Source organism: Antechinus flavipes, chromosome 2 (assembly GCF_016432865.1).
Source record: "Antechinus flavipes isolate AdamAnt ecotype Samford, QLD, Australia chromosome 2, AdamAnt_v2, whole genome shotgun sequence".
NCBI lineage: Eukaryota > Metazoa > Chordata > Mammalia > Dasyuromorphia > Dasyuridae > Antechinus > Antechinus flavipes.
Window position 1 is genome coordinate 596,391,683 of NC_067399.1, and position 25,545 is coordinate 596,417,227.

At 37.8% G+C, this 25,545-nt stretch overlaps 1 protein-coding gene across 1 annotated transcript in view; it reads right to left on the bottom strand.

Annotated features, from left to right (window-relative positions):
• Positions 1-24,385, bottom strand: part of HSPA12A (heat shock protein family A (Hsp70) member 12A) — a 97,527-nt gene extending 73,142 nt beyond the window's left edge. The window contains 1 exon segment of the mRNA XM_051981505.1: positions 23,072-24,385. Within this exon segment, the coding sequence (XP_051837465.1) occupies positions 23,072-23,111 (40 nt within the window). The 5' untranslated portion in view covers positions 23,112-24,385.
• Between the last annotated feature and the right edge of the window lie 1,160 nt (positions 24,386-25,545).

The following is a 25,545-nucleotide window of genomic DNA, read 5'->3' on the forward strand; positions in this document are numbered from 1 at the left end:
ATAATACTAGTATTAACTGTGTAACTTTAAGAGGAAAAAAAAATCTCTTTTCATCTCTGGATCTCACCTTCCTCATGCATAAAATGAGTAGTTTGAACTACTTAATCTCTGAAAAAGACCTTTCTGGTTCTAATTCCTCTAAATTGTATAAAAAAGTTTTCAGATTTACACATTTTCAAAATGTGGAATAAATTTGAAATGACATTAGCATGTCTTATTTTATGCATATTAACAATTGTAGCCATATCTGCCAATGCTTACTGAAAATGCCCCAGTTGTGAGCATAAATAGTTTTTCCAAAAAGCTAATGCTGTGATTAGTTCTAGAAGAAACTCTCCAGGGGAAAGAGAAAGCACAAAGAGGCTGCTATTTGGGGATGCCTCTTTGAAAAATTCAGGGTGTTCTTCACAACATGAGATAGGTGGTCCTTTTGGTACAGAAATTTGTACTACATGTTTTCAACCTAAGAATTTTCATTTTTAAATTGTATCACTCAAGTTATTTTATTTGAAGAGAAGCTTTATTTTGCTTTAAATTTTTTTGAAGTTTTGCTGCATTGACAAACATCTTGTGATCAGTTTCTCTAATGGGATACACCCTATTTTCATAATGTAAGGCAATGAAAAACTGGCAATTGATATGTAAATTTTTACCTAATACATTTTCCCCCAGGAATATATTCAATAAGCCAGAGTAAGTGTTTCTCTTCCCTTATATTCTCGAGAATACCTGACTTCTGAGGATTACTATCTCCTCTTGGGTTTTTATTTTGGGGGACAACTTTAACATTTGTCCCTGAGCTTAAAATTTTAAATTTTTATTCTCTATCAAATGGAAGTGTCTTTCATTTTTATCTTTGTATCCTCAATGACCAAATATAATTCCTGGCATCAGCATTTACATCATCATCAGATCATTTTTATCATCGTTATTGTTATTGTTACTGAGTTCATTGGAGTTAGGAATTCCTATGAATTCTACAACACACATTAACAACTATTCTGCAAGACAGTGTATCAGAGAGTTACTGGGGGGCCTTAGAAGAAAAGTTGACTTGAAGTTGGACCACAGTTTGGCTTTTTATCCACTGTCACCTTCCTCTGTTTCTACTAAATGTCTAACATATAGTAGGTGCTTGATAAATGCTAAATGAAATACTTATGGAACACCCATGTTCATGGAACTAGACAACATGATTAAGAAAACATGGTGGCTACCCAACTTCATGGATTTTGCATTTAAATGACTTCCTAAAGGCCTTATGCAATCATTTCCAAATTTTATATAGCAATACTCTTTTTACACCTCCCTCTGAAGTCACATATTCCTATTTTTCATAAAACAATCTACAAAAAATAATTTATATTTTAACTTAAGAAAAGAGGAAAATGAACTTTCTGGGGCAAGGTCAAAGGAACCAAAAAACATAAGGGAAAGATATGATTAGCGTGGTTAACAGGAACTCATACAAGCTGGTGGTCCAACCAGATCAGGAAGAAGAACGTGGGTCAGCCATGGTCATTCAAAGATTGGATATTCAGCATACAGATCATAGTTGCTTCCTTGTCAATGAGGTGGGAGAGGGAGTGTACTGGATAGCAATCATCCTCAAACCAAGGCAACTTCCTGAGTCAGCAAAACAAGGAAAAGGTTAGATTTTCAATCAAGCAGCAATAAGTCAAGCAGGGTGACATTCAGGAATGCCAAAAGCAATAGACTCAGCTGAAATAAATGTGGAACATGATAACAGGCAGGAAAAGAGAACATGTCAAATGTCTAGATAAGAGGCCCACAGATCTCAGGGATGGGTTCAAAAAACTTTTCTTAGTTTGAATTTTGATCAAATAAAATTTTCAAAAAATGTGCACTTTCATAAAAACAAACTAATTTTAAGTAACAAATTAATGCATAAAACAGTTGCTGTCATAAGTCACTATCATAAAATCATAGGGTAATAGATTCAGAGAGGGAAGAAATTTTCAAAATTATCTAGTATTATATATTTGAACTAGAAGAGGTTTAAAGAGGGTAATCTAATTTGTTCCTTACTCCCTCTTTCATTTCATAGATGAGAAAGCTGGAGCTCCAAATCCAGCATTATCTCTATTATATCAAAGTGCTCCGAATCTCTTTTATATTCTGGAAAATTGAGTCTTCTAGAGATCAAGTGACTTGTCCAATGTCATATATGTAAATGGTATGCTTCCAAGTTTAATATATTTTTCCATTAAATCACAATGCCTCCCAAAGGTCAAAGAGGATAAGATAGTGATCAGTAAGTTCTCCTGAGCCACCTCATCAGGATATCTCAGACATTTATTAGTAGGAACAAAGTTAAGTGTTCTTCCTGGGACTAAGACCCCTGTGAACAACAGGAAGAGAAAAGTGTTCAGAAAAAGAAAGAGGAGAGGGAGGAAAAGGAGGAAGAGAAGGAAAAAGAGGAGGAGGAAGAAAGGAGGAAGAGAAGGAGGAAAGGAAGGAAGAGAAAGAGGAAAAGGAGGAAGAGAAGAAGGAAAAGGAAGAGGAGGATGAGGAGGAGGAAGAGGAGAAAGAGAAGGAGAAGGAAAAGAAGAAGAAGAAGAAGAAGGAGAAAGAAAAGAAGGAGGAGGAGGAGGAGGAGGAGGAGGAAGAGGAGGAGGAGGAGGAGAACAAGAAGGAGAACAAGAACAAGAAGAAGAACAAGAAAAGGAAGAGGAAGAAGGAGGGGAAGGAGGAAGAAAAGGACAAAGAAAGAAGAAGAAAGGAAGAAAAAGAAGAGAGATAGAGTGTGTGTGTGTGTGTGTGTGTGTGTGTGTGTGTGTATTGGTGGGAAGATGAGGGAGGAATGGCCGGTGATCAATCTTTCTTTGCTGCCTGCTCAGGGCCCCTGCTCCCCTTCCTCTATCCCCATCTGGTCAGAGCAAACTCCCTGTGTTAGTTTTGCTTATGTTGCCTTTGATCTAAAAAGTCTATGTATTTATGTTGGAACCATACTTGGAAAATATCCAATAATTGTGGCCAATGCTTCATGTCCTCCCTGAAAGGGCCTCTCTTAATTGGAGAGATAAAGGCCAAGTTTTGGAAAACTTAACAAATTAGGGGTGGGTAGAGAGCAGCGTATAACAAAGCACAGAGAGCTATACTGTTCACTAGCTGTGACTTGAGATAAGTCAGAGAATCAGATTCTGCATCTGTAAAATTAGGAGGTTGGATCTGATCATCTCTAAAGTCCCAAGTGGACAAACACTGTCTTATAGAAAACTGATAAACTGGTAGCTTCTTGAGGCTGAACCACGTCCTTCTGAGACATGGCAGATGTTTGTGCCCGTCCTGATCCCATTTGGGGTATTGTGAAATGATTTGCCATTTCTTCTGCAGATCATTTTACACATAAGGAAACTAAGGCACATACGGTTAAGTGACTTGCCCAAGGGCATACAGTTTGTAAGTGTCTGAGGCCAGATTTGTGAACAGTGAAATGAGTCTTCCTGGCTCCAGGGTCTGCACTCAATCCATTGTACAATCTAGCTGCCTGGTATGCTAAGTAAAGCCCAGAAAGAGCTGCAGAAAATGAAGATGGGTTGAGGTTCACTGCCTTGTTTCTATTTTAAGTTCTTTTTAATTTTAAATTAAAATTTAAATTAATTAAATTATTGTTTTTTTAATTTTAAGTAACTATTCTGAATAATTATTTGTAAAGATAAGCTGAGCCAATGGATTCTGTCCCAGGTAAAAATGTGAGAGACTGTACAGTGCCTGGCACATCATAAGCATGTAATATATGCTACTTGGCAGGTGACGTCCTCCCAGCTCCCCTGTAGTACTTCATCTTCTTAACCCTGGCAGCTCAGGTTGCCCAGAGCACCCCCACTTCTCTGTCCCCTTCCTGACATTTACCATTCCTGGTTAATGTCTGGGCCCTGCCACCCACCCCTTCCCCCAACATACACCTTCCCTACCCTCCTGTCTTCCTAATAAAAATGTTCTATTCCTTTGGTGCCAAAAACTCAGCTAAAAAGCAATCTAATAAAACAAACCCTGGACTGGGAGACAGTTTAGAAAAATCCCTCAGTTTCTAATCCTGCTCTTCTGGGCAAAGATCTTCAGCTTTTTGGTTCGGGGCTCTCTCTTCTGAAATAAGGAGGGTGGATCTCCAGAGATCTTTTCCACATTTTGGTTCCTATGGGATTCTACTTCACACTAAGATAAGACTATTTCACACCAAGCCATTAAAAGCTTAATGTGTTACCCCCTCCCATTGTATTTGCATTTTTAAAGAGGACACCAATGGTTCAGGGCATTTCTTAATCTTTTTCATGATACAGACTCCTTAGCAATCTCATTAAGTCTAATACAGAGGGACCTCTTCTTAGAAAAACTGTTTTTAAATGAAGAAAGTAAATCATATAAATTTATAAAGGAAACCAATTATATTGAAATAATATGTGAGTTTTTTTTCTCTCATTGAAGTTTACAGAGCCCAGGGAAAGTTAACAGCCCATGAAAAGAGCAATGAATCAAGTCAAAGGAACCAACTTCAAGTATAGACTCTTACTTATTAACCTGGACCTCTCTGGGCTTTTATCTCTTCAGTGGTTCTCAAACTTTTGTTTTCAGTATCTTTATCCTATTAAAAATTATTGAGGATCCTTCCAAAGCATTTTTGTTTATCTGGGTTATATTTATAGACATTTACCATATTGGAAATAAAAACTATTTTTGAATTTGTAGACCCCTTAAAAGGGTTTCAGAGATCCCCAGGATTCTCTAGACCATACTTTGAGAACCACTGTCTTAAATGATGGGGTTGGATAAATCCACTATTCCTGGACTTCTTGTCTCCGGATCCTTTTACACTCTTAAAAATTATTCAGGTCCCCAAAGGCTTTTATATGGGGGATATATGTTCATAAATCATATATAATATATATATAAATGCTTTATCTTATTAGAAACTAAAACTTAGATATCCTAAATAATTTATTTTAAAATAATAATAAACCCACAACATGTTAATATTTATGAAAAATTACTATATTTTCTGGAAAAAAGATTTAGTAAGAAAAATAGGATTCTTATACATACTTTTGCAAATCTCTTTAAGGCCTGGCTTAATTGAAGACAGCTGAATTCTCATATCTACTTCTGTATTCAATATGTTGTGGTATGTTGTTTTGGTTGAAATATACAAAGGAAATCCGGCTTCACAGAGATATGTATTTGAGAAATTGAGGAGCATTTTAATAGGAAAATAACATTAAAGTGCTGTTATGAAATAGTTTGACATCACAGATCTCCTGAATGAGACATTTAATATACGCTAGTTGGCAGGTGACGGCCTCCCACCTCCTCAATGAGACTTGGAGACTTCCCTGGGGAGGGTAGATTACACTTTGAGAAAAGTGATAGTAGATGATCTCTGAAGTCTTTTTCAGTTTTAAACACTATGAAGAAGAAAATGTGTATTTCATTTAAAATCCTAAATGAGTGACTATCCTCTAAGATCATTTGGACAAAAGAGAAATTTTTGGATGGTGTGATTTTTCCCACCTTTATCCTTCAATTGTCCACTCATCAAAACTATATCATAATAGTAACTATTTATCTTGTCAAATCATAAGATTGGCTCTTCTGCACACTATCCTGTACAAAAAACCATACTATACATACGGAGAAAAAAAGATTTGTTTAAACCAAAATCATTAATAGTAAGTTAACGCAGACCTGTGGAAGAGGGAGGAATTTATGACCAAAGAAGAACTAGAGATCACTATTGACCACAAAATAGAAAATTTTGATTATATCAAATTGAAAAGTTTTTGTACAAATAAAACAAATGCAGACAAGATTAGAAGGGAAACAATAAACTGGGAAAACATTTTTACAGTCAAAGGTTCTGATAAAGGCCTCATTTCCAAAATATATAGAGAATTGACTCTAATTTATAAGAAATCAAACCATTATCCAATTGATAAATGGTCAAAGGATATGAACAGACAATTCTCAGACGAAAAAATTGAAACTATTTATAGACATATGAAAATATGCTCCAAATCATTATTAATCAGAGAAATGCAAATTAAGACAACTCTGAGATACTAATACACACCTGTCAGATTGGCTAGAATGACAGGGAAAGATAATGAGGAATGTTGGAGGGGATGTGGGAAAACAGGGACACTGATACATCGTTGGTGGAATTGTGAACACATCCAGCCATTCTGGAGAGCAATTTGGAACTATGCCCAAAAAGTTATCAAACTGTGCATACCCTTTGATCCAGCAGTGTTTCTACTGGGCTTATACCCCAAAGAGGTACTAAAGAAGGGAAAGGGACCTGTATGTGCCAAAATGTTTGTGGCAGCCCTGTTTGTAGTGGCTGGAAACTGGAAATTGAATGGATGCCCATCAATTGGAGAATGGTTGAGTAAATTGTGGTATATGAATGTTATGGAATATTATTGTTCTGTAAGAAATGACCAGTGGGATGAATACAGAGAGGACTGGCGAGAACTGATGCTAAGTGAAACGAGAAGAACCAGGAGATCATTATATACCTCAACAACGATATTGTTTGAGGATGTATTCTGATGGAAGTGGATTTCTTCGATAAAGAGAATTAATTCAGATCAAAGATGGACAGAAGCAGCTACACCCAAAGAAAGAGCACTGGGAAATGAATATAAACTGCTTGCATTTTTGTTTTTCTTCCCGGGTTATTTCTACCTTCTGAATTCAATTCTCCCTATGCAACAAGAAAACTGTTCAGTTCTGCACACATATATTGTATCTAGGATATACTGTAACCTATTCAACATGTAAAGGACTGCTTGCCATCTAGGGGAGGGGGTAGAGGGAGGGAGAGGAAAAATCGGAACAGAAGTGAATGCAAGGGATAATGCTGTTAAAAAAAAAAATTACCCTGGCATGGGTTCTATCAATAAAAAGTTATTTTTTAAAAAAATAATAAAAAATAAAAATAAAAAAAATTAATAGTGAGTTAAAAGAAAAATAGTCTTCTGTCCCAATTTTTATTCTTTCATCCACTTATTCATTCAACAAATATGTATAAGTCCCAGGGTACACATTGTTCTAGATACTAAGTTTAGATAAAATATGATTCCTGCCTTTAGGTAGCTTCTAGTTTAGTAGGATTTAAGATACAAAGTCAGAGATAACTATGACAAATGATAAACACTTTAGGAAGGGCCAAATAAAGTGCTGCCTGAGATACAAGAAGAAAAGTGATGAGACGGCTTTGTTATTGTTCAATTGTGCCTGACTCTTCATGATTCCATTTGGGGTTTTCTTGGCAGAAATGCTAAAGTGGGTTGCCTTTTCCTTCTCCAGCCCATTTTGCAGATGAGGAAACCGAGATAAGCAGGATTAAGTGTCTTTCCCAGCTAGTAAATTGAGGCTGAATCAGTACTCATATCTTCCTGACTCCAGGCCCAGGGGTTTATTCATTGAGTCACCTAGCTGCCTAAGAGAAAGCTTACTACAGTCTTTAAAGGAATTTTTTTAAAGGAATTCAAGACGGAAAGAATGAGAAGTAAAAATCAGAGGAATGTGGATTGGCATTTTCTCTCCTTAATCCCCCACTTAATGTTTATAAGTAAATATAAGCTACTCTCATTTTCAAAGAAAATTTTGCAAACCCTGAACACTGATGCAATCTCCAGTTTGGAAGAACAGGGTCTATTTCCTGTCCTGCCTAACAAAAACAAGTTACCAAAGACCTATATAACCCAGACAACTTGGCACTGATTTCCTGTCAGCCTGGGTAAAAGATAAAGTCTTCACTGGTAATCAGGCCTACTAGAATGTCGACTGCTTGAGAGCAGAGTGTTTCTTATTCATCACTGCAGTCATCTGCCTCCTGCCCAACTTCAGGGCTCTGCACATAGCTGGCATTTAACAAATATTGAAGTGAATTGAATTGAAATGGAATTTATGACTAGCACACCAAAAAACAAAGGAAAATATTCCCTGTTGAAAGACTCGAGGGAACCTATGTAGAGAAAGGAGGTGAGGGGGTGGAGGAGGTTTTTTCCAATGATCAAAATATTATAATAGTAATATTTTATATGGTATGGGAAAGGCATGAAAACTGCTTTTAACTCTTGATATTCACTGAGTGTGTGTACATACACACACACACACACACACACACACACACACACATACACACAAAATCATACCATGTAATCCATGCTCTAGTCACCTACTAAAATAGTCTTCAATTATTTAGTTGCAGATAGAATTTATTTTGAAGGTTTATTTTGTGTTCTTTTGTTAGTAAAATGTATATCTTGCTATATTCTAGAAATGTGACATATTGGATAAACAGGGCTATAACCACCCTAAAGCATCCACAGATATTCATGTTTCAGAAAATTAAAAGAGACACAGGAGTTGAAAGATTAGCTTATGCATCTAACTTTTTACATCAACTCTAAAAAACTCTTCTTGACCACTTCTAATGATGGGGAACTCACGACTTAATAAAGCAGTCTATTCCATCTTGGACCTCCCATATTAAACTATGCATATTCTTTACCTGAAAATAATATTACTAGACTTAAATCCTAAAGACAGAGGGGAAAACACCCATATGTTAAAAATATGATTATAGCATCTCTTTTTGCAGTGGCAAAGATCTGGAAACTAGAAGGGTGGGAGAGGCATCCCTCAATGAGGAAATGGTTGAACAAATTATAGCATATAATCTAATAGAATACCAATATGCAATTAGAAACAATGAAAGGAATAGCTTCAGAAAAATCTGCAAAGGCCTGAATGAATTGATTCAGAGTTAAGTAAACAAAATGAGGAAATAATTTATATAACATCACCATAAAACAAATTTGAGATTATCATTCCATTTGTATCTGGCTAAATATATTCTTAAGTTACCTATATTTGTATTTGCTCCATAACTACTTCTGAGACCCTAGATAAAATCTGTAAAGAACTTAGAACAGCACCTGGCCCATAGTAGATGTTTCAAAAATGCTTATTCCCTTCACAATTTGTGCAAAATTTCCCAAGCACAGATGTGAATGTAGATGACATAACAATAATAATAATATTAATTTCAAATGAATAAATAAGTAACTGTCTGGCCACATCAATGCAAAAGTTATAGGAAAACTCCAAACTGCAAATATTTTATTCATGTTGGAAAGCCTAGCATGCAACTGTGATCTCAATGGAAGATTAGAAGTTACTCTAAGTTACTATGAAGTTTGGATTTAGTTTATAGTCATAAGAAAACATGTTCTAAATCACTATTAATCAGGGAAATGCAAATTAAGATAACTCTAAGGTACCACAACACACCTCTCAGATTGACTAAGATGATAGGAAAAGATAATGATGAATGTTGGAGGGGATGTAAAAAACTGGGACACTATTGTGTTGGTGGAGTTATGAACTGATCTGACCATTCTGGAGCACAATATAGAACTATGGCCAAAGGGCTGTCAAAATGTGCATAGCCTTTGATCCAGCAGTGGCTCTATTGGGTCTATATCCCAAAAAGATCTTAAAGAAGGGAAAAGGACCCACATGTGCAAAAATGTTTATGGCAGCCCTTTTTGTAGTGGCAAGAAACTGGAAACTAAGTGGATGCCCATAAGTCGAAGAATGACTGAATAAATTATGGTAGATGAATGTTATGGAATATTATTATTCTATAAGAAATGACCAGGAGGATGCTTTTAGAAAGACCTGGAGAGATATGAACTGATGCCGAGTGAAATGAGCAGGACCAGGATTGTACATGGCAATAGCAATATTATACAATGATCAACTTTGATACACTTGGCTCTTCTTAACAGCTAGGTAATTCAAGGGAATTCCAATAGACTTGTGATGGGGAGAGCCATCTGCATCCAGAGAAAGGCCTGTGGGACCACAACATAGCATTTTAACTTTTTTATGTTGTTTGCTTGCATTTTGTTTTCTTTCTCATTTTTTTCCTTTTTGATCTCATTATTCTTGTGCAGCATAATAATTGTGGAAATATGTATAGAAAATCACACATGTTTAACACATATTGAAGGGGTTGGGCTGGAGGAGGGAAAAAACTGGAACACAAAGTTTTGCAAGAGTGACTGTTGAAAATTTTCTACATATATGTTTTGAAAATAAAAAGCTTTAATAAAAAATAACTTTGGGGAGAAACATTTTCTTCCATTAAAAATGGTTGAATAAAAATTTGGACATGGTTTTTCACTCACTATATATGTGTACATAAAAGCGACTCTGATACTATTATTATCATTTTAAAAATAGACATTTACCATGTATCAGGATACAGGAAACAAGAACTACTATTGTAGCAGTTAAAACGAAAGGAAACAAATCCAGCTGTATGAGTGATAAAGAAGAGATAGTATGGGACTGTGGAAAGAGCAATGCACTGGAGGGTCAGGAGAGCTGGGGTTTAGAAAAGGCAGTGGATAGAGTGCTAGACTTGAAATCCAGGAGACTTGTGTGCAAATACTGCCTCAGACTCTTTATGAGCTGTGTGACACTGGGTAAGCCACTCAACTTCTCCCAGACTCATTTGACTCATCCATAAATGGGGATAATAGTATCTACTTCATGGTTGTTGTAAGGATTAATTAAAATAATATTTGCAAAGTGCTATATACAAAGTCTAGCACATAATGGGCACATAATCAGTCTTTTCCTCTTCTTCCTTCCTTCCTTCCTTTTCCACTCTCTCCCTCCTCTCTTCCTATCCTCTTTGTCCCTCCTCATTATTCCTTCACTTCTATTCTCCCTTTCTTTATCCTTTATTGTCTCTTTCCTCCCTCTGATTTCCTTCCCTCCTCTCTTTCCTTCTTGCTTTCCTTCCTTCCTTCTTTCCTTCATTCTTTTCTGCCTTCTTCCCCTCCCTTTCTTCCTTTCTCCTTCCTTCATTTCTTGCCTCTTTTCTATGTACAGCACTCTGAAGACCTTAAAGTGCTATATAAATTCTAGCTTCAGTAAATCACATTGCTCTGGATCTTAATTTCTTAATTTTTAAATTGAAAGGTTAGATTAGAACCCTGGCTTCTGTGATGCCTTACATCTCTAATGTTCCATACACATATACATATACATATACATATATATGTATATATGTATGTATGTATATATATACACATATATATTTATATAATAAGCTTCATTTTCAAATAATGACTTTCAAATCAATTTGGAGAATATGAATCAACATGTCAATAAACTACTAACTATTTTAGGCAAGGCAAAGCATGGAGAAAAATGAGGAGGAGCAGGAAGAGGAAGAAAAAGGAGGTAGAAAAGGAGGAAGGAGAAAAAGGAGAGGAAGAGAAGAACTTGGTTATGTACACAGAAACTAAGATACATGAATTAGTCAATCAGTCAATAGGTATTTAATTAAGTGCATACTATGTATTGAGTGCTGGGGATACAAAGAAAAGTAAAAAAACAGTCACTACTATTAATGACCTCACATTATATAAGGGAAGACAACATGCAAATATGTGCATATGTAGGTATATACATATATATGTATGTATAATGTATATTTGTATATGTATATGTATGTGTATATATATATATATGAATAAAATCATATAAGTACCTTTTGAGGAAAGGGTAGATTTTCCTTTTCATTGGAATAGGGAAATTCTGGTAAAGGATAATAAACCAACCATCTAGCAAGTGAACTTCTTAAAAAAGATTGAAACAAGAAGGAATCATTATGGGAGACAGACAATTGAAAATTTTATAACTCTTGAAGAAATTGAACTTCTGTAACTGGATGAAGTACAGCAAATATGAAAAAAAATTTTTTTTCCAAGCCTGAAACGGGTTAAGGGAAACTAAAGAATCTCTTTAAATGAAGATGTCTAAGATAGAGCTCAGTACTTATCTGTCTGGGTCAAGGATGCCCAATATGATCCCTGCAGTTATCATCCCACTTGAGGATTTTATGACTATGAGAAAGAGACGAGAAAGAGATGTAGGATGAAGGTTCAAACTTCAGCTGTATTTAGAGGTTCCCTGATGAGAAACACACAGCAAATGTCTGGCAAACATTCCATGCTCTACAGCTGCACCAAGACCTCATTTCACTTTAAAGGCAGGAAGTGTGAGCAGATGTGACAGAGCTGGAAATATCTGACAAGGAAGAAATTCAGAGAACACTCTTCTGAAAGATAAAAAGCACACTGTGAGCAATGTCTGAAGGAATTGGAGATGATTGGATTGGAAAAGAAAAATACTGAGGCAGAACCATGATCAGTGTGTCTTCAGCTAGTTAAGGACTGCCCAAGTGAGGAAGAGGAATGAAACATACTTGGTACAGCTACAGATGGAAGAAGCAAGAGAAATTAATCAAAGTTTCAGGATGGCAGAATTCAGCTTAATATAAGACTCAGTATAATTTCTAGCAATTAGAGCTGTCCAAAGAAATAAATGACTGGTCCATTTCACTATTCAGACAGACCCTGAATAATTAGGAAAGAAGCCCTTCATGTGGTGGGATGCTGGTCTAGATAACTTCTAGCTTATCTATTTAGTTTATTATTCTATGGAGTTTATGCTGGGGGAATAAATACCCTGGGTTTGGAGGGAGGAGAGAGAAATTCTCTAGAAGCATTTCTAATTCTTGAGACTAGGGGCTTAGGTTTGGAATTAGTAGCAACCTGAGTTTATTTATAATCTCACCTGTCATACTTATTAGTTTGTATTAGTTTGCAAGTGATGGAACATTTATAAGCCTCCATATTCTCATTTGTAAAATAGAGATAATAATATCTGTATACAGTGCTTATTTCTTTCTTTTTTTTAGTTATATTTTATTTATTTTTTTTTTATAATAACTTTTTATTGACAGAACCTATGCCAGGGTAATTTTTTACAACATTATCCCTTGCACTCGCTTCTGTTCCGACTTTTCCCCTCCCTCCCTCCACCCCCTCCCCTAGATGGCAAGCAGTCCTATATATGTTAAATATGTTGCAGTATATCCTAGATACAATATATGTTTGCAGAACCGAACAGTTCTCTTGTTGCACAGGGAGAATTGGATTCAGAGGGTAAAAATAACCCGGGAAGAAAAACAAAAATGCAAATAGTTTACATTCATTTCCCAGTGTTCTTTCTTTGGGTGTAGTTGCTTCTGTCCATCATTGATCAATTGAAACTGAGTTAGGTCTCTTTGTCAAAGAAATCCACTTCCATCAGAATACATCCTCATACAATATCATTGTCGAAGTGTATAATGATCTCCTGGTTCTGCTCATTTCATTCAACATCAATTCATGTAAGTCTCTCCAAGCCTCTCTGTATTCATCCTGCTGGTCATTTCTTACAGAACAATAATATTCCGTAACATTCATATACCACAATTTACCCAGCCATTCTCCAATTGATGGGCATCCATTCAATTTCCAGTTTCTAGCCTACAGTACTTATTTCTTAAGGTTGTTGTGATGCTCAGAAAAGATGATGAATGCATTTGTTGTTCAGTCACATCCAAATCTTCGTGACCCCATTTGGGATTTTATTGGCAAAGATACTGAATATTGCCATTTTCTTCTTCATCTTTTGCAGATGAGGAAACTGAGGCAAACAGGGATAAGTAACTTTCCAGAACCATACAGCTAGTAGGTGTATGAGGTCAAATTTGAATTCAGTTCTTCCTGACTTCAGTCCCAACTCTTCTATCTACTGTGTCACTAGCTACCCAGTAATGAAGGTCTAGTGCTATGCGCACAAGAAAGTGATATGTCAATGGATATTATTGTTGAATTGTTTTAGAAAACTCCATGATTAACTGATGCTGAGTGAAATGAACAGAATCAGGAGATCATTATATACAACAACAATACTGTATAAGAATGTATTCGGATGGAAGTGGATATCTTCGACAAATAGAAGATCTAATTCAGTTCCAGTTGATCAAGGATGGACAGAATCAGCAACACCCAGAAAAGGAACACTGGGAAATGAGTGTAAACTGTTTGCATTTTTGTTTTTCTTCCCAGGTTATTTTTACCTTCTGAATCCAATTCTCCCTGTGCTATAAGAGAACTGTTCGGTTCTGCACACATATATTGTATCTAGGATATACTACAACTTATTTAACATGTATAAGACTGCCTGCCATTTAGGGGAGGAGATGGAGGGAGGGAAGGGAAAAATCAGAACAGAAGTGAGTGCAAGAGATAATGTTGTAAAAAATCCCCCATGCATATGTATTGTCAATAAAATGTTATAATAATAAAAAAAAACTCCATGATTGATTCATGGAGCCTGAATAGTATGTTGGATAAAGGGCTAGATTCTGAATGAATGGACTATATTCTAGTTCAAATCAGTCATTCCTTTCTTGACTAGGTAAAAAGGGTCATTCTCTGCCTTATTTCTTACCTATCTTTTATCATTGATTGAGCACTGCCTCAGTTAAACTGAGATTAGCTGTTTACCTAAGGCAAGAACGATCATCTTAACACCAGAAACAATCTTCTCCAACTCTAAACTAAAGTTGACAACCAACAATTATCCATTTAAAAACTAAAGGATGGCAAGAGTCTTATGTTTTTGATGGTGTGGAATCTTTTACTATGTCAATATTCCTCTCCTTTCGTCTAGGCTGTTGGACAGCCTCTTAAGAGTCAAATTTCCTTTCTTAGAGTAATGAAGATCAAGAGATTCTCTTCATTTTTTTTTCCTTGAGCAGAGAGACTGTTGTTCACTTGGGTGAATCCTACCAAGTCAATCTTTTCCAGATATCACTGCAAAAACAAACAATAAAAACAAAAACCCAACAGAACTTATGAAAAGCCTGACAGGATGTCTAGTTAGCCTCTAACGAGGTGGCATTTGCACTGTTTTAAATGTCACATGTAAATTACTGATATCACACAAAGCATGATTGCATTATAGAAAAAACCATTAATATTTCACCACATCTACCTGAGGCCCATTGCTAAGACCATGGGTGATCAGAGATCATTCTTGGATTAAGCCAGATGTGTCTTTTGACAGACACTAAGCTGAATTCTTCTGCAGTGTGCCTCCTGCTAACCTTTCTCTACTCATTTCTTATAACAGTGTCTTCCACCTCTGTTCTACATACTGTTCCTTGAATTCACCTTCTGTTTCTAAGTCCACAATGTTGATCATTATGTTGCCTTTGGCTAAACTCCTGTACCCTTCCTTTGTTCACTTCTGCCCTCAACAGGCATAAGGAAATTCTATGATATTCACTTATAGATGATGGAGTGACTCTTCAACTATCACTGCCATGCTTTTTAAGAGTAATGATAAGAAATCCAAGTAAATTATCCATACCCACAATTAAGCAGACTCCAGAGAAGGACATGAGAGAGATAGAAGAGAAGATAGTATCCTATACTTGCCCTCTCCCAAAGAAAGTAGACCAAAGATATTTATAATGAACAAAGTCAAAAGAATTGGGTATTACCTTATGACTCTGAATGGCAAAGGAAATTAATCCAGGCAACAAGAGTTATCTGGATAATTCATATAAATGTAGGCTCAGAGATCTGAGCTATCCAAATAATTACAGTTTTAAGTAACTAATTTAAATGTTTATAAATGATATTTTTAAATTGAGTTCATCTACCTTTGAACTTGTGTTGTGTTGTTCAACATTTTATCCATAACTTCAAGGAAGTCATAGGTTGTGTGCTTATCAAATTTGCATATGATAAAGTTGGGAGGGGCAGCCAATGCTGGATGACAAGCTGAATCCATAAATAAGACAATAGGAAAGAATCTTAATTTGATCCTTAAATATGAATAAATGAAAAATTTTATACTTTGGGTTCAAAAAATTCAACTTCACAAATATAATGGGTGAGGCATGATTAGGCAATAATTCATATAAAAACAACCTTGGAGTTTGGGGGCAGGGTATAATAAGCTCAATTTAAATCAACAGTGCTACATGGCAGCCAAAAAGGATAATGGAATCTTAGGCTACATAGAAGGTCAAAGTGTCCAGAACACAATGGGTGATCATAAACCTGGGTCAAATCACATCTGCAGTGCTATGTTTTGGTCTGGAACATTTTAGGAGGAACAAAGACAAACAGGAGTGCATCTAGAGAAAGACATATAGAATGGTGAAGGACCTTAGGATTATGCTTAAAAAAAGAAACAATTAAAGGAACTAGGGATTTTTTATTCTTAAGAAGGCAGACTTAGGTGAGGTGAGGAAAATATCTTCAAGTAACTGAAAGTTTGTCACAAGAAAGAAGGACTAGGTTTGTTTTGTTTGGCTCCTGAAGGCTGAACTAAGATCAAAAGGTAGCATTGAAGAAAAATAGATTTCAAATAGATATAATGCAATATTTATTAATAATTATGAGCTTTTCAAAGGTGGCATGGCTACCTTAGGAGGTAATGTGTTCTTTCTCACTAGATGTCTTCAAAGGAAGAATAGAGAACTACTTGGGGATAGTACAAAGAGTATTCAAACAAGTATGAGTGGGACTCGATAGACTCTCTAAGATCCTTTCTAACTCTGAAATTTTGTAATTCACTAAATCAAAGAATTGAAGGAACTTGAAAAAAAATAAGAAAGAGCCATACACATTTCAATATGATCAGTTTTATTTCTAAACTTTGTTCTTGACTTCCTTAATCTTTTCATTCTTAACCTTCTAACCCATTAACTGAACTACTGCCATAATCACTAGCATATTAAGATTACACTTGGAAAGAACACTCAGCTATGACATTACTTTATTAAGAGTAACTTACTCAACCCTGTGATCTTAATTATTTGCAGCTTTAATAAATAGAAGGGTACATTTTGCCTTACTGAGTTTGAAGTTTTCACTTAAGCACATTTGGAATCAAAATAGCATCTCCTAAAGGATTACTGATACACACATCATTTTTAGTATTACAGCTATTCTTTGCCAAAAATAATGTCAATTCCTAAGTGCCTGCATTTACAGAAATTACAGGTTAGTTTGACCATAGTCTAAAGGTCTGTCATTTCTCTCTGACCCAAGCAGTGATGTAGCCTCAGAACATTTAAGTGGCTAGGAGTCAGTCTGCAGGTCACTAATGGATGGATAAAAAAATCCTGATAAACTGAAATATGTTCCCAGATAAATGCAACTTTGTGAAAATATTCCAGTAGTTTCCTTCATCCTCCTCATTATGAGTGTGCCAAGTTTCATTGTTCTCTCTTCTGCTGTTCTTATTATATACTGTCATGAAGAGCCCCTATTATAACTATCTATCCTACCTATATTTATGATGCCCCAGTTTCTAGTCTAGAACTTGCTCCAATTCTGCCTTTCTGACTGCTTGCAGGACCTAACTGGGTATCCAAAAGTCAATTCAAATTTAACAGGTCTGACATGGAACACATTATCTCTTTCTATAACTAAGTTTCCCTCCTATTATCCATACTTCATTTAATGATACCATCACTTTCTATGCAAAGAGTCTTACAGTTGTACTTAATTTTCCTTTTATTCTCTTCATATAGTCAATATAAACAAATGTTGCCTATTTCTTCTCACTGTCTTCCATATTCATTTTTCTTTCTATTCTCACTTCCTCACCCCCATCCTATCCTTAATCTTACACCCAAAGAAGCCTCCTAACTAGATGCTCTGATTCCTTGACCTGTACACCATCACTAAAAAAGCTTCCTAAAATATTACTTACATCACATCACTTCTCTGCATAGAAATCTTCAATGGCTGCCCAATTATCAATATAAAGTCTAACCTCCTATATTTGATTTTCAATACCACAATCACTTTATATTCACCTATCTTTCTAACTTTATCTTCAACTACAATCTTAAATGAACCCTCTATTTGTTGTTGGATATACTTTCCCTAGATTATTTGTACTTATTCTCAACTCCAATGATCATGTTGTTTCTACTATCTGAAGTGTCCATCTTCCCTCACTATTCCCAAATCAAACCTTTTCATGTCTTTAAATTTCAGTTCAAACCACACCTTTTGTTCATGAATTGAAAAGAACCCTAGAATTGAATTCAGAGAACCTAAAGTATATCCCAACTCTGAAGCTCACTAGCTATATGACCTCAAGCCAGTCCCAAGATTCAGTTTACTCATCTGTTAAATGAATAGTTCTTTCTGAATCATCTCTAAAGTCTCTCCGAATGATCCTAAACATACCTAATTTGACAAGAGTAATACTTTCCTCCTCTAAAAACTATTCATTGGATACTTCTCACATTCCAATTTGTATTATTGCTTAACTTTTCAAAGTAGAATGTATGATCCTCCTCAGCTATCTTACAGATTCCTTGATGACAAGGATTCCTGATTTATCACTGTATTCCTCAAAGTGCACACAAATGTTCTGTGTAGAGGACTGAAACTCTTGAGTTCATGCACTGAGGTCCGGACAACTGAGCACTTAAGGCTAATTACCAATTGGACAATACTCTATAAGCATATACTTGGAAAATGGCCCTTCCCACTATCCTGTCTGGCTCGATAACTGGTGTATACAGAGAATTGTAGGAAGGACTAGGGGGTGGAGTAAAACTAGCCAGGGTCACTTTGGTGGTAGACAAGGAAGAAGGAGGTCGCAGAGATTCTGCTTCCATCCAATTCAATCCTATCTCTAAAGACCAAGAATAAAGACCGAGGACTTTTGCTTATCCTGACTCCAGCTGATTCTAAGGTATCCAGGATGCTAATGCGGTCATCACAGTTCTGTAGCAGTAGTTCTTAATAAACTTTGTTGATTAAATGAACATAGATTGTAGAAACAGAAAAGTCAAGGGATAATGGATTTCTTAACCCTACCACAGTGTTTCCTTAGATGTTTCTAACTCTAAATGATGTAACTAAGCCATAGGTTGGCAAGCATACAACTAGAGGTGTAATTTGCAATAGTTGGGTAGTATTGACATCCCTTCCACTTCCATTGTTGACTTGAACTGGTGTGAATTATGGTCCCTTATCCACTGTTCCATTTGGCTTACATTCTTTTCACAACACTTAGCACAAGCCTTTTCTGGATAGAGTCAGTTTGCTTCCTCACTGCCATACTCTATCCCATATTCCTTCTTTTTCTTCACACCTTCAATCCATTAAAGAACCAATTCCTTGCCTAGCAAACTCATCCTTCCATTGTCCTCAAAATTTATAGTTATTATTCCTTTCTCTCCATTCAATCACTTCAATCCTAGCCCTATTTATACAACAGCCTCTAGTCTAAAAGTTATTATTACTAATACCAACTTGATACCTGATTTGTAAAAGCCATCTGGTAAGCAATTTTCTTTGTTAATGCCCACTACTTTATTTAGCTTCATCTAAACATTCACCCACTTATTCAATAAGCATTTAAGTGCTCACCATGAACTCATCCCTCTATGTACTGAAGGTGAATACAAATATACAAAAGACTGTCCTTGAAGAGCTTATGAGCTACTAAAGAAGAATCATAAACACATAACCTCTACAAACTGGAATATGAAAAAATTTAACAAGCAGCAGAGAGTGCTAGGAAATCTGATGAGGAAATAAATGATACCTTTGTGAAGATTCTTTAGACACCAGTGGATATTAAATGATATGGAAAATGCTTAGGGACTATTATATTTTTTCCTGGCATATCTATCTCATGACTCTAGCACAGCAGAAAGGACACTGAAGCTTTGGAGTCAAGAGGATCTGGATTCAAATTTTACCACAGATGCTTACCACCAGTGTGACATTGGTCATATCATTTACCTTTTCTTGGCATCAGTGTCCTAATCTTCAAAATGAAGAGGTTTAACTAAACAGCCTCTGAGGACCTATCTTAATCTATAAGCTCAAAAATTTATGATTCAAAGAACGTAAAGGCAGTCAGGTAAAATAAATTCTGGAATGGATGGAATCTGTTACTCATTACAAAATTATATGCAAGGAAAAACAATGGCCATACATCATTATGTCTTTCATTGTCTTTATAATATTCATCTTTGGTAAAGGGAGTTTATAGGCAAGACAAAAAACTTTTTCACATATGAAAATTCATGTTATTTGAATATGACTTCTCCAAAATCAGCTTATTCAGTCAAAAGAAAGTTGAGGGAAATTTTCTCAAACTAATTTTTAGTGGTGTTCAGGCAAACACAACTTGGTATATTGCTCCAACTATTCCTTTTCATTTGAACTGGAGTTGAAGAATAGAATAACACTCTGTAGAGAACTTACTTAGGTTAGTTAAATTAAATTCAACAAGCACTTAGTTTGTGCAAAGCAATGGATTTCTGGGATGTTTCTTCTTTGGACCAAATTCCAGTTTGCTCTATGCAAACCATTTCTCATCAGAGTTGGTGCCGGGATCCTCCCATTCCTACTACAGCAGCTACTGCAATGCTGTGCTACTTCTTCCATTTGCAGGAACAATGGGCTGGGGTGGCAGGTGTGAGCAAGCTTGGGGTAGGCAGAATGCCTGCCATGAGGTTTTATTTATAGATTGAAGGTGTTCTCTGCTGTTAACCAATCATTAAGTCAGGATATTAATCTATTTCCTTCAGCCTCCTATCTCCCTGACAGGTTGAGTGCTCCTGGGAGAATAGGAAAAATGACAGCATTTGGGAGTTTGACAGATCTGTCATTTCTTGGTAGCTAGCGTATGTCCTTTTAAAGTATAACTATTTCCTAGTTGGATTTTCTTTAAATCATAGTCATTGAATTTCATCATTACACAATAATAAACTTGTAATTAACTGCATAAAAATATGCACTATCCCTTCCATGAGACATCTGGATAGTTTTTTTTTTTTTTCTCTCCAGAAAGAAAGAGAAGAAGGAAGGAAGGGAGGAAGGAAAGAAAGAAGGAGGAAAGGAAAGAAGGAAGGAGGGAAGGAAGGAAGAAGAAGAGGAAGAAAGGAAGGAAGAATGGAAGGAAGAAAGGAAGGAAGGAAGGAAGGAAGGAAGGAAGGAGGGAGGGAAGGAAGGAAGGAAAGAAGGAAGAGAAAAGAAAAGAAAACTGTTAGTTACTTTGCATTTTGGCAGCTCTGTTAAATCAAAAAGATTGATCTTAAGCATGAGACCTGAAATGAGTTTTCTTCCCCTGAAAAGTGTTTAAATACATACATACATATGTATATATTTAAATATATTTACATAAAGGCTAGTATCCAATTTTAGTTCCTGTCCAAGTATTCCCAAAGAGTAAGACTTTTCACTTTGAATACAGTAAGCTAAAAGAAAAAAAGTTCCCAGTCCTCACCAAATCTCCCATTTTAATCATCCCCCCCCCCAATAAAATGTGGTATTTGTTAGGAGACAAAGATCAGTACCCATGATTTTAATGTTAACTGAGAGGGAACTCCCTTTACCAATGCAAGTGAGTACCTTCAATGCAATTTTTAATCTCAAGTGAGCTTTGTGAAACTAAGTAATTTGTCCAAGGTAATGCAGACAACATATGTCAAGAGATTCATCTTTAACCCTGCGCTCCCTGGCTTTGAAGCTAGCTCTCCATCTACTATGCCTAGAGACCTCTTCCACTGTATATCATCTTTTCAAAATGGAAGCCATCTGCCTCTTTTGCTGAATGAGCACTGCAGTCCAGCAATCACTTTGTCCCTCCAGCATCTAGCTACATACACGTTATAGTCCCACCCTCACACCAAGGACTCCCCTTCCCCCACCACACACACTTAGACCTATTCAGGAAAGGGCAACGTTCTCAGAACTGCCCAGAACAGATCAGACACATATGGAAATAGATTTCTGGTACACTCAAAGTGTGCAGATACATGGGGAAGGATGAAGAGAGAAAGGAAGATACAGTGAGGGGAGAAGAAAAGAAAGAAAGTGTTACAAAGAAAAGAGGATGTAGAGTAATACACTTTTCCTTTCACTGTTTAGACTTCTAACATTTCTTGACTGTCCCTTGCTGCACTACCCTTCCCGATCCTCCTTTTTTAATCTTCTGGAAGATGGATCTGAAAAAAAAAAAAAAAGTGTGGCTAACGGTAACTAGAATTTGCTACAAACTGTTATTGATGCCTGGGAGAGAGTATATTATTGGGTCTTTCCTCCAGTAAATTCTACAGACACTTCCCTAGGCTCCTGGGAGGTTAATGAGCCCAGAGGTGCGTGCAGGGGTGGGTGAAGGGTGGATAAGAGAGCTGTCATGAATCACTGAAAACGCCCATTCGGGGCAAGGTTCTCTACTCGCGCTAGTGTATTGCCAGGAATTGAGCCCCCACCCAGGGAGGACGCGCGGGAACAACACGGACTTAGGGGTGAGGAACTGGGCGCGGGATCTTTCCCTCCTCATTCCCTCTTTCCTCCCCCCCCCCCCCCCACTTCCCCATCCTGGATCTCTTCGCGTCTGCTGCATTGCCTCCCTTAGGGAGTCGCATGTGCTGTGTGCAATCCCGCGGCGTCAGGAAAAGCAGAGTGGAGCAGGCTAGGGCAGGGAGGAAGAGTGCACAGGGAGGAAGCCCCAGGGCTCTCGCGTGGGAGGAGGGGGGCGGGGTGGGGGACTGCGGTCCCTGCTGCAGAGTCTCCTCAGAAGGGAAAAGAGCACGTGACAGGCCGGGGATCCTGACAGACCTGGCCTCTGCTTCCCAGAGCCGGGCTCCCCAGTCCCAGCCCCAAAGCTTGGAGAGCCCAAAGACTGGCCTGAGCGTCTCCTTTTTCAGCGCTTCCCAAGTCGAGGCTCCAGGAAGAGCCCAGGGGGAACTGGCAGGATAGAAAAGAAGGATAACGGTATGTTTCTATTTTCCCACGCTAGCAGGAAACCCAGCCTGAATTAGGGCTAGATTGCTCCCGCTCCCAATCCCCATCCACAACCTCTCCAAGCCTTCCACCTGAATAGAAGGATGGCGAGCGAGAGGACTGAGTGAGGGACCCCGAGGTGCGGACGCTGGGGGCCTCCAATCCGAAGGGGATGCTGACAATGCTCCAGCTCCACCCACTACGCCCCTGAGGGCTGGCCAGCCGCAGGCAGCTCCCTCCGTTCTTCCCTCCCACCCACCCGTGCCCTTGCGGCAGCGCTCGCCTAGGTGAGATTCTCCCTATCTGCTTGGCCAAGTAAGAGAGTGAATCAGCGAGCTCACCTCTGGGCCCCGCATCGCTCCCGGTTTCTTTCTCCGACATGGTTGCGCCTGGCCCGCACAGCCCAGAACGAAAAGCTCCCCAGCCAGTCCCGGCGTTGGTCCGCGGCTTCGCTCCTCTGCTAGCAGCTCACTCTGGGGTCTGAGCCATTGGGCAGTGCGAGGCTTCTCTGACGCGGAGGCAGCGGCTCCTCCTCCCAGCCTCCTTCCTCCTCCTCCTGCTTTCCCTCCCCCTTCCCTCTCTACACTTCCCCCGCCTCCAGCTCCTGATACTGAAACCTCCTAGTCGGTCCAGAGGAGCGGTCCCCCAAAAGTGTTCGCTCTTTCTCTTCTCACCTCAAGCTCGCTACCTACCTCCCTCCACTCAGTGCGCCCAGTCAAAAGGAAGTCTCAGTATGAGCTTTAAGCCCTTCTCGCCCCTTTTTCTCTCTCTCCCTTCTCCCCTTTCTCTACTTCATCCCCCTTCTTTCCTCCTCCTCTCCCTTCCTTCTCCCTATGGTTCCCCTCCTCTCTGCAGGGCCCCTCCCTTTCAAGATTCTTTTTCTCTACGCAGCTCACCCCCCTCATCCTTGTTCCCACCCCAGGCTGGGTCCTTGACCAAGACTTTACCTCTGACTTCCAGATCCCACCCCAGGCGTAGAGTTCTTAACCGGATGAAGAGAGATCTAAAGGATTTCATAATTTGGTTCTGATGTCAGAACTTAAAACTCTTAAAGATAACTACGCGCTCGACATTCTAGTTCTGGTTTTCTGACGCTTGCTGTTTTTCAACCCTGACTGTTGTCTCAAGTTCAGTTTCCCCTCAAGCAGTTCCAATTACGTTTTCCCCTCACTTTGGGAATCCCAGCACTGTCGAAAGCCAGAAGGCCTTGGAGTTTTAAATTAAACAGTTCCCAAAGAGTAGATGTCTAAGGCAAACCGATGACTTTTGGCTCCGGTGCTTCATAGAGGTTGTGGGAAAAGAGAAATATTATGTAAACAGAAAACAAACGTGAAGTAGATAAAATGCGCAAAAAAAAATAAAAATGGAAATTTAGGCTGCAAGTCAAGGTTGGGATAGATCTTTTAAGGGACCCTTCTGACTGAGATTCTAGAATTCCATAGAATGAAAACGTACTTTCCAGAAACCATGGGACTATGCAGCTACTTTGAGCTACCCAATAGTCGTCCAGAAATAGAAGCCTCTTACTGAATGTCAAGGCAGTGTCTGCAGTACTCAATCTGGTGCTAGGCTGCCTGAATATAGCTTTGACTGTAGGTGTTGTGAATAATCCAGAATAAAAAACTCCATAGCAACTGTTTGCCTAAGTTTTCTTGGATGCCGCATGCTTCTTTCCATATGAGGATTCAGATTCGGTCCCTCTTTAAGCTCCAAGAATAATGATAATATTCGTAATGCTAGGCTTCCACAAGAAATTTATTCATTTATATGAGCTGCTCCTTCCATCCAACTTCTTCACAAATTTATAGCTGTTGCTCCTGTTTTGGAGCTTTTTAGACCAATCACCTTATTATGTTAGTTCCTGACCTTTTCTTATAAGTATCAACTTTCCGAGGTAAAGTCCAAACATGTGTTTTCTTAGGATCCTGTTCTTTAATTTTGAACTAGTGGGATCCTCGGCATACTTATGGAGCAAGTAGGCCTCCGGGGGAAGAGAGAGATCTTTAGCAGTAACTCAGCTTTCCTTCTTTGAATTGATGCCTGAAAGTAACTAGAAAGAATGATTCCCTTGAGATAGAGAAGCTGGAAATAAAACAATTGACTTGCATAGGTCTTTATGTGCTTTAATATGGAAAGAGTAGGAGTGTTTTCTTCACTTTCTTTTTCCGACTATGAATATAAATGGTGTGATCCTCTGAATTTGATGTCCATAGACCGACATTCAAGTCTTGCTTCTCACTTAGGAGTTACCTGGTTTCAGACAAATAGTTTTACTTCTCTTGGCCTCAGTTTCTCCTAGTATTAAAAAAGAAAATTGAAGATTACCATTTAGGAGGTCCTTTTCCAGCTCTAAATCTCGCTTCCATGTATTGTGGTTAAGCCAGTGTTCTCCTTGACATGTAAAATGGAACCCATTGCACCTGTAGTTTTCAGAAGCCAGTGACATCTATTGATCACTGCTATCTACAGAGTAAGGTTGACAAAAATCATTCACTATTGCTGAAGCACTCAGAGTCTTCAGAGACAAGAACTAAAGAAATATTGAACCAGAAAGGAGCATAACTACCAGAACACTGTTGAGTATCTGAAAGTGACCTAAGATGGGAAAAGGTGCAGAAAATGCTACAGACAGAGCCCTAAAGGGGGAAGAGGATTGTAGTAGAAGAAAAAAAGGGGGGGGGAAGCACTGCATTAATGTTCAGTTTCCATTTGAAAAGGAAACTTGAGTATGAAAAAAAATCATTAGATTTTTAGAGGATCTGGATTCAAGTGCTGATGTTATCGCAGCTTGATACATAGTCAATGGTATTTGAAT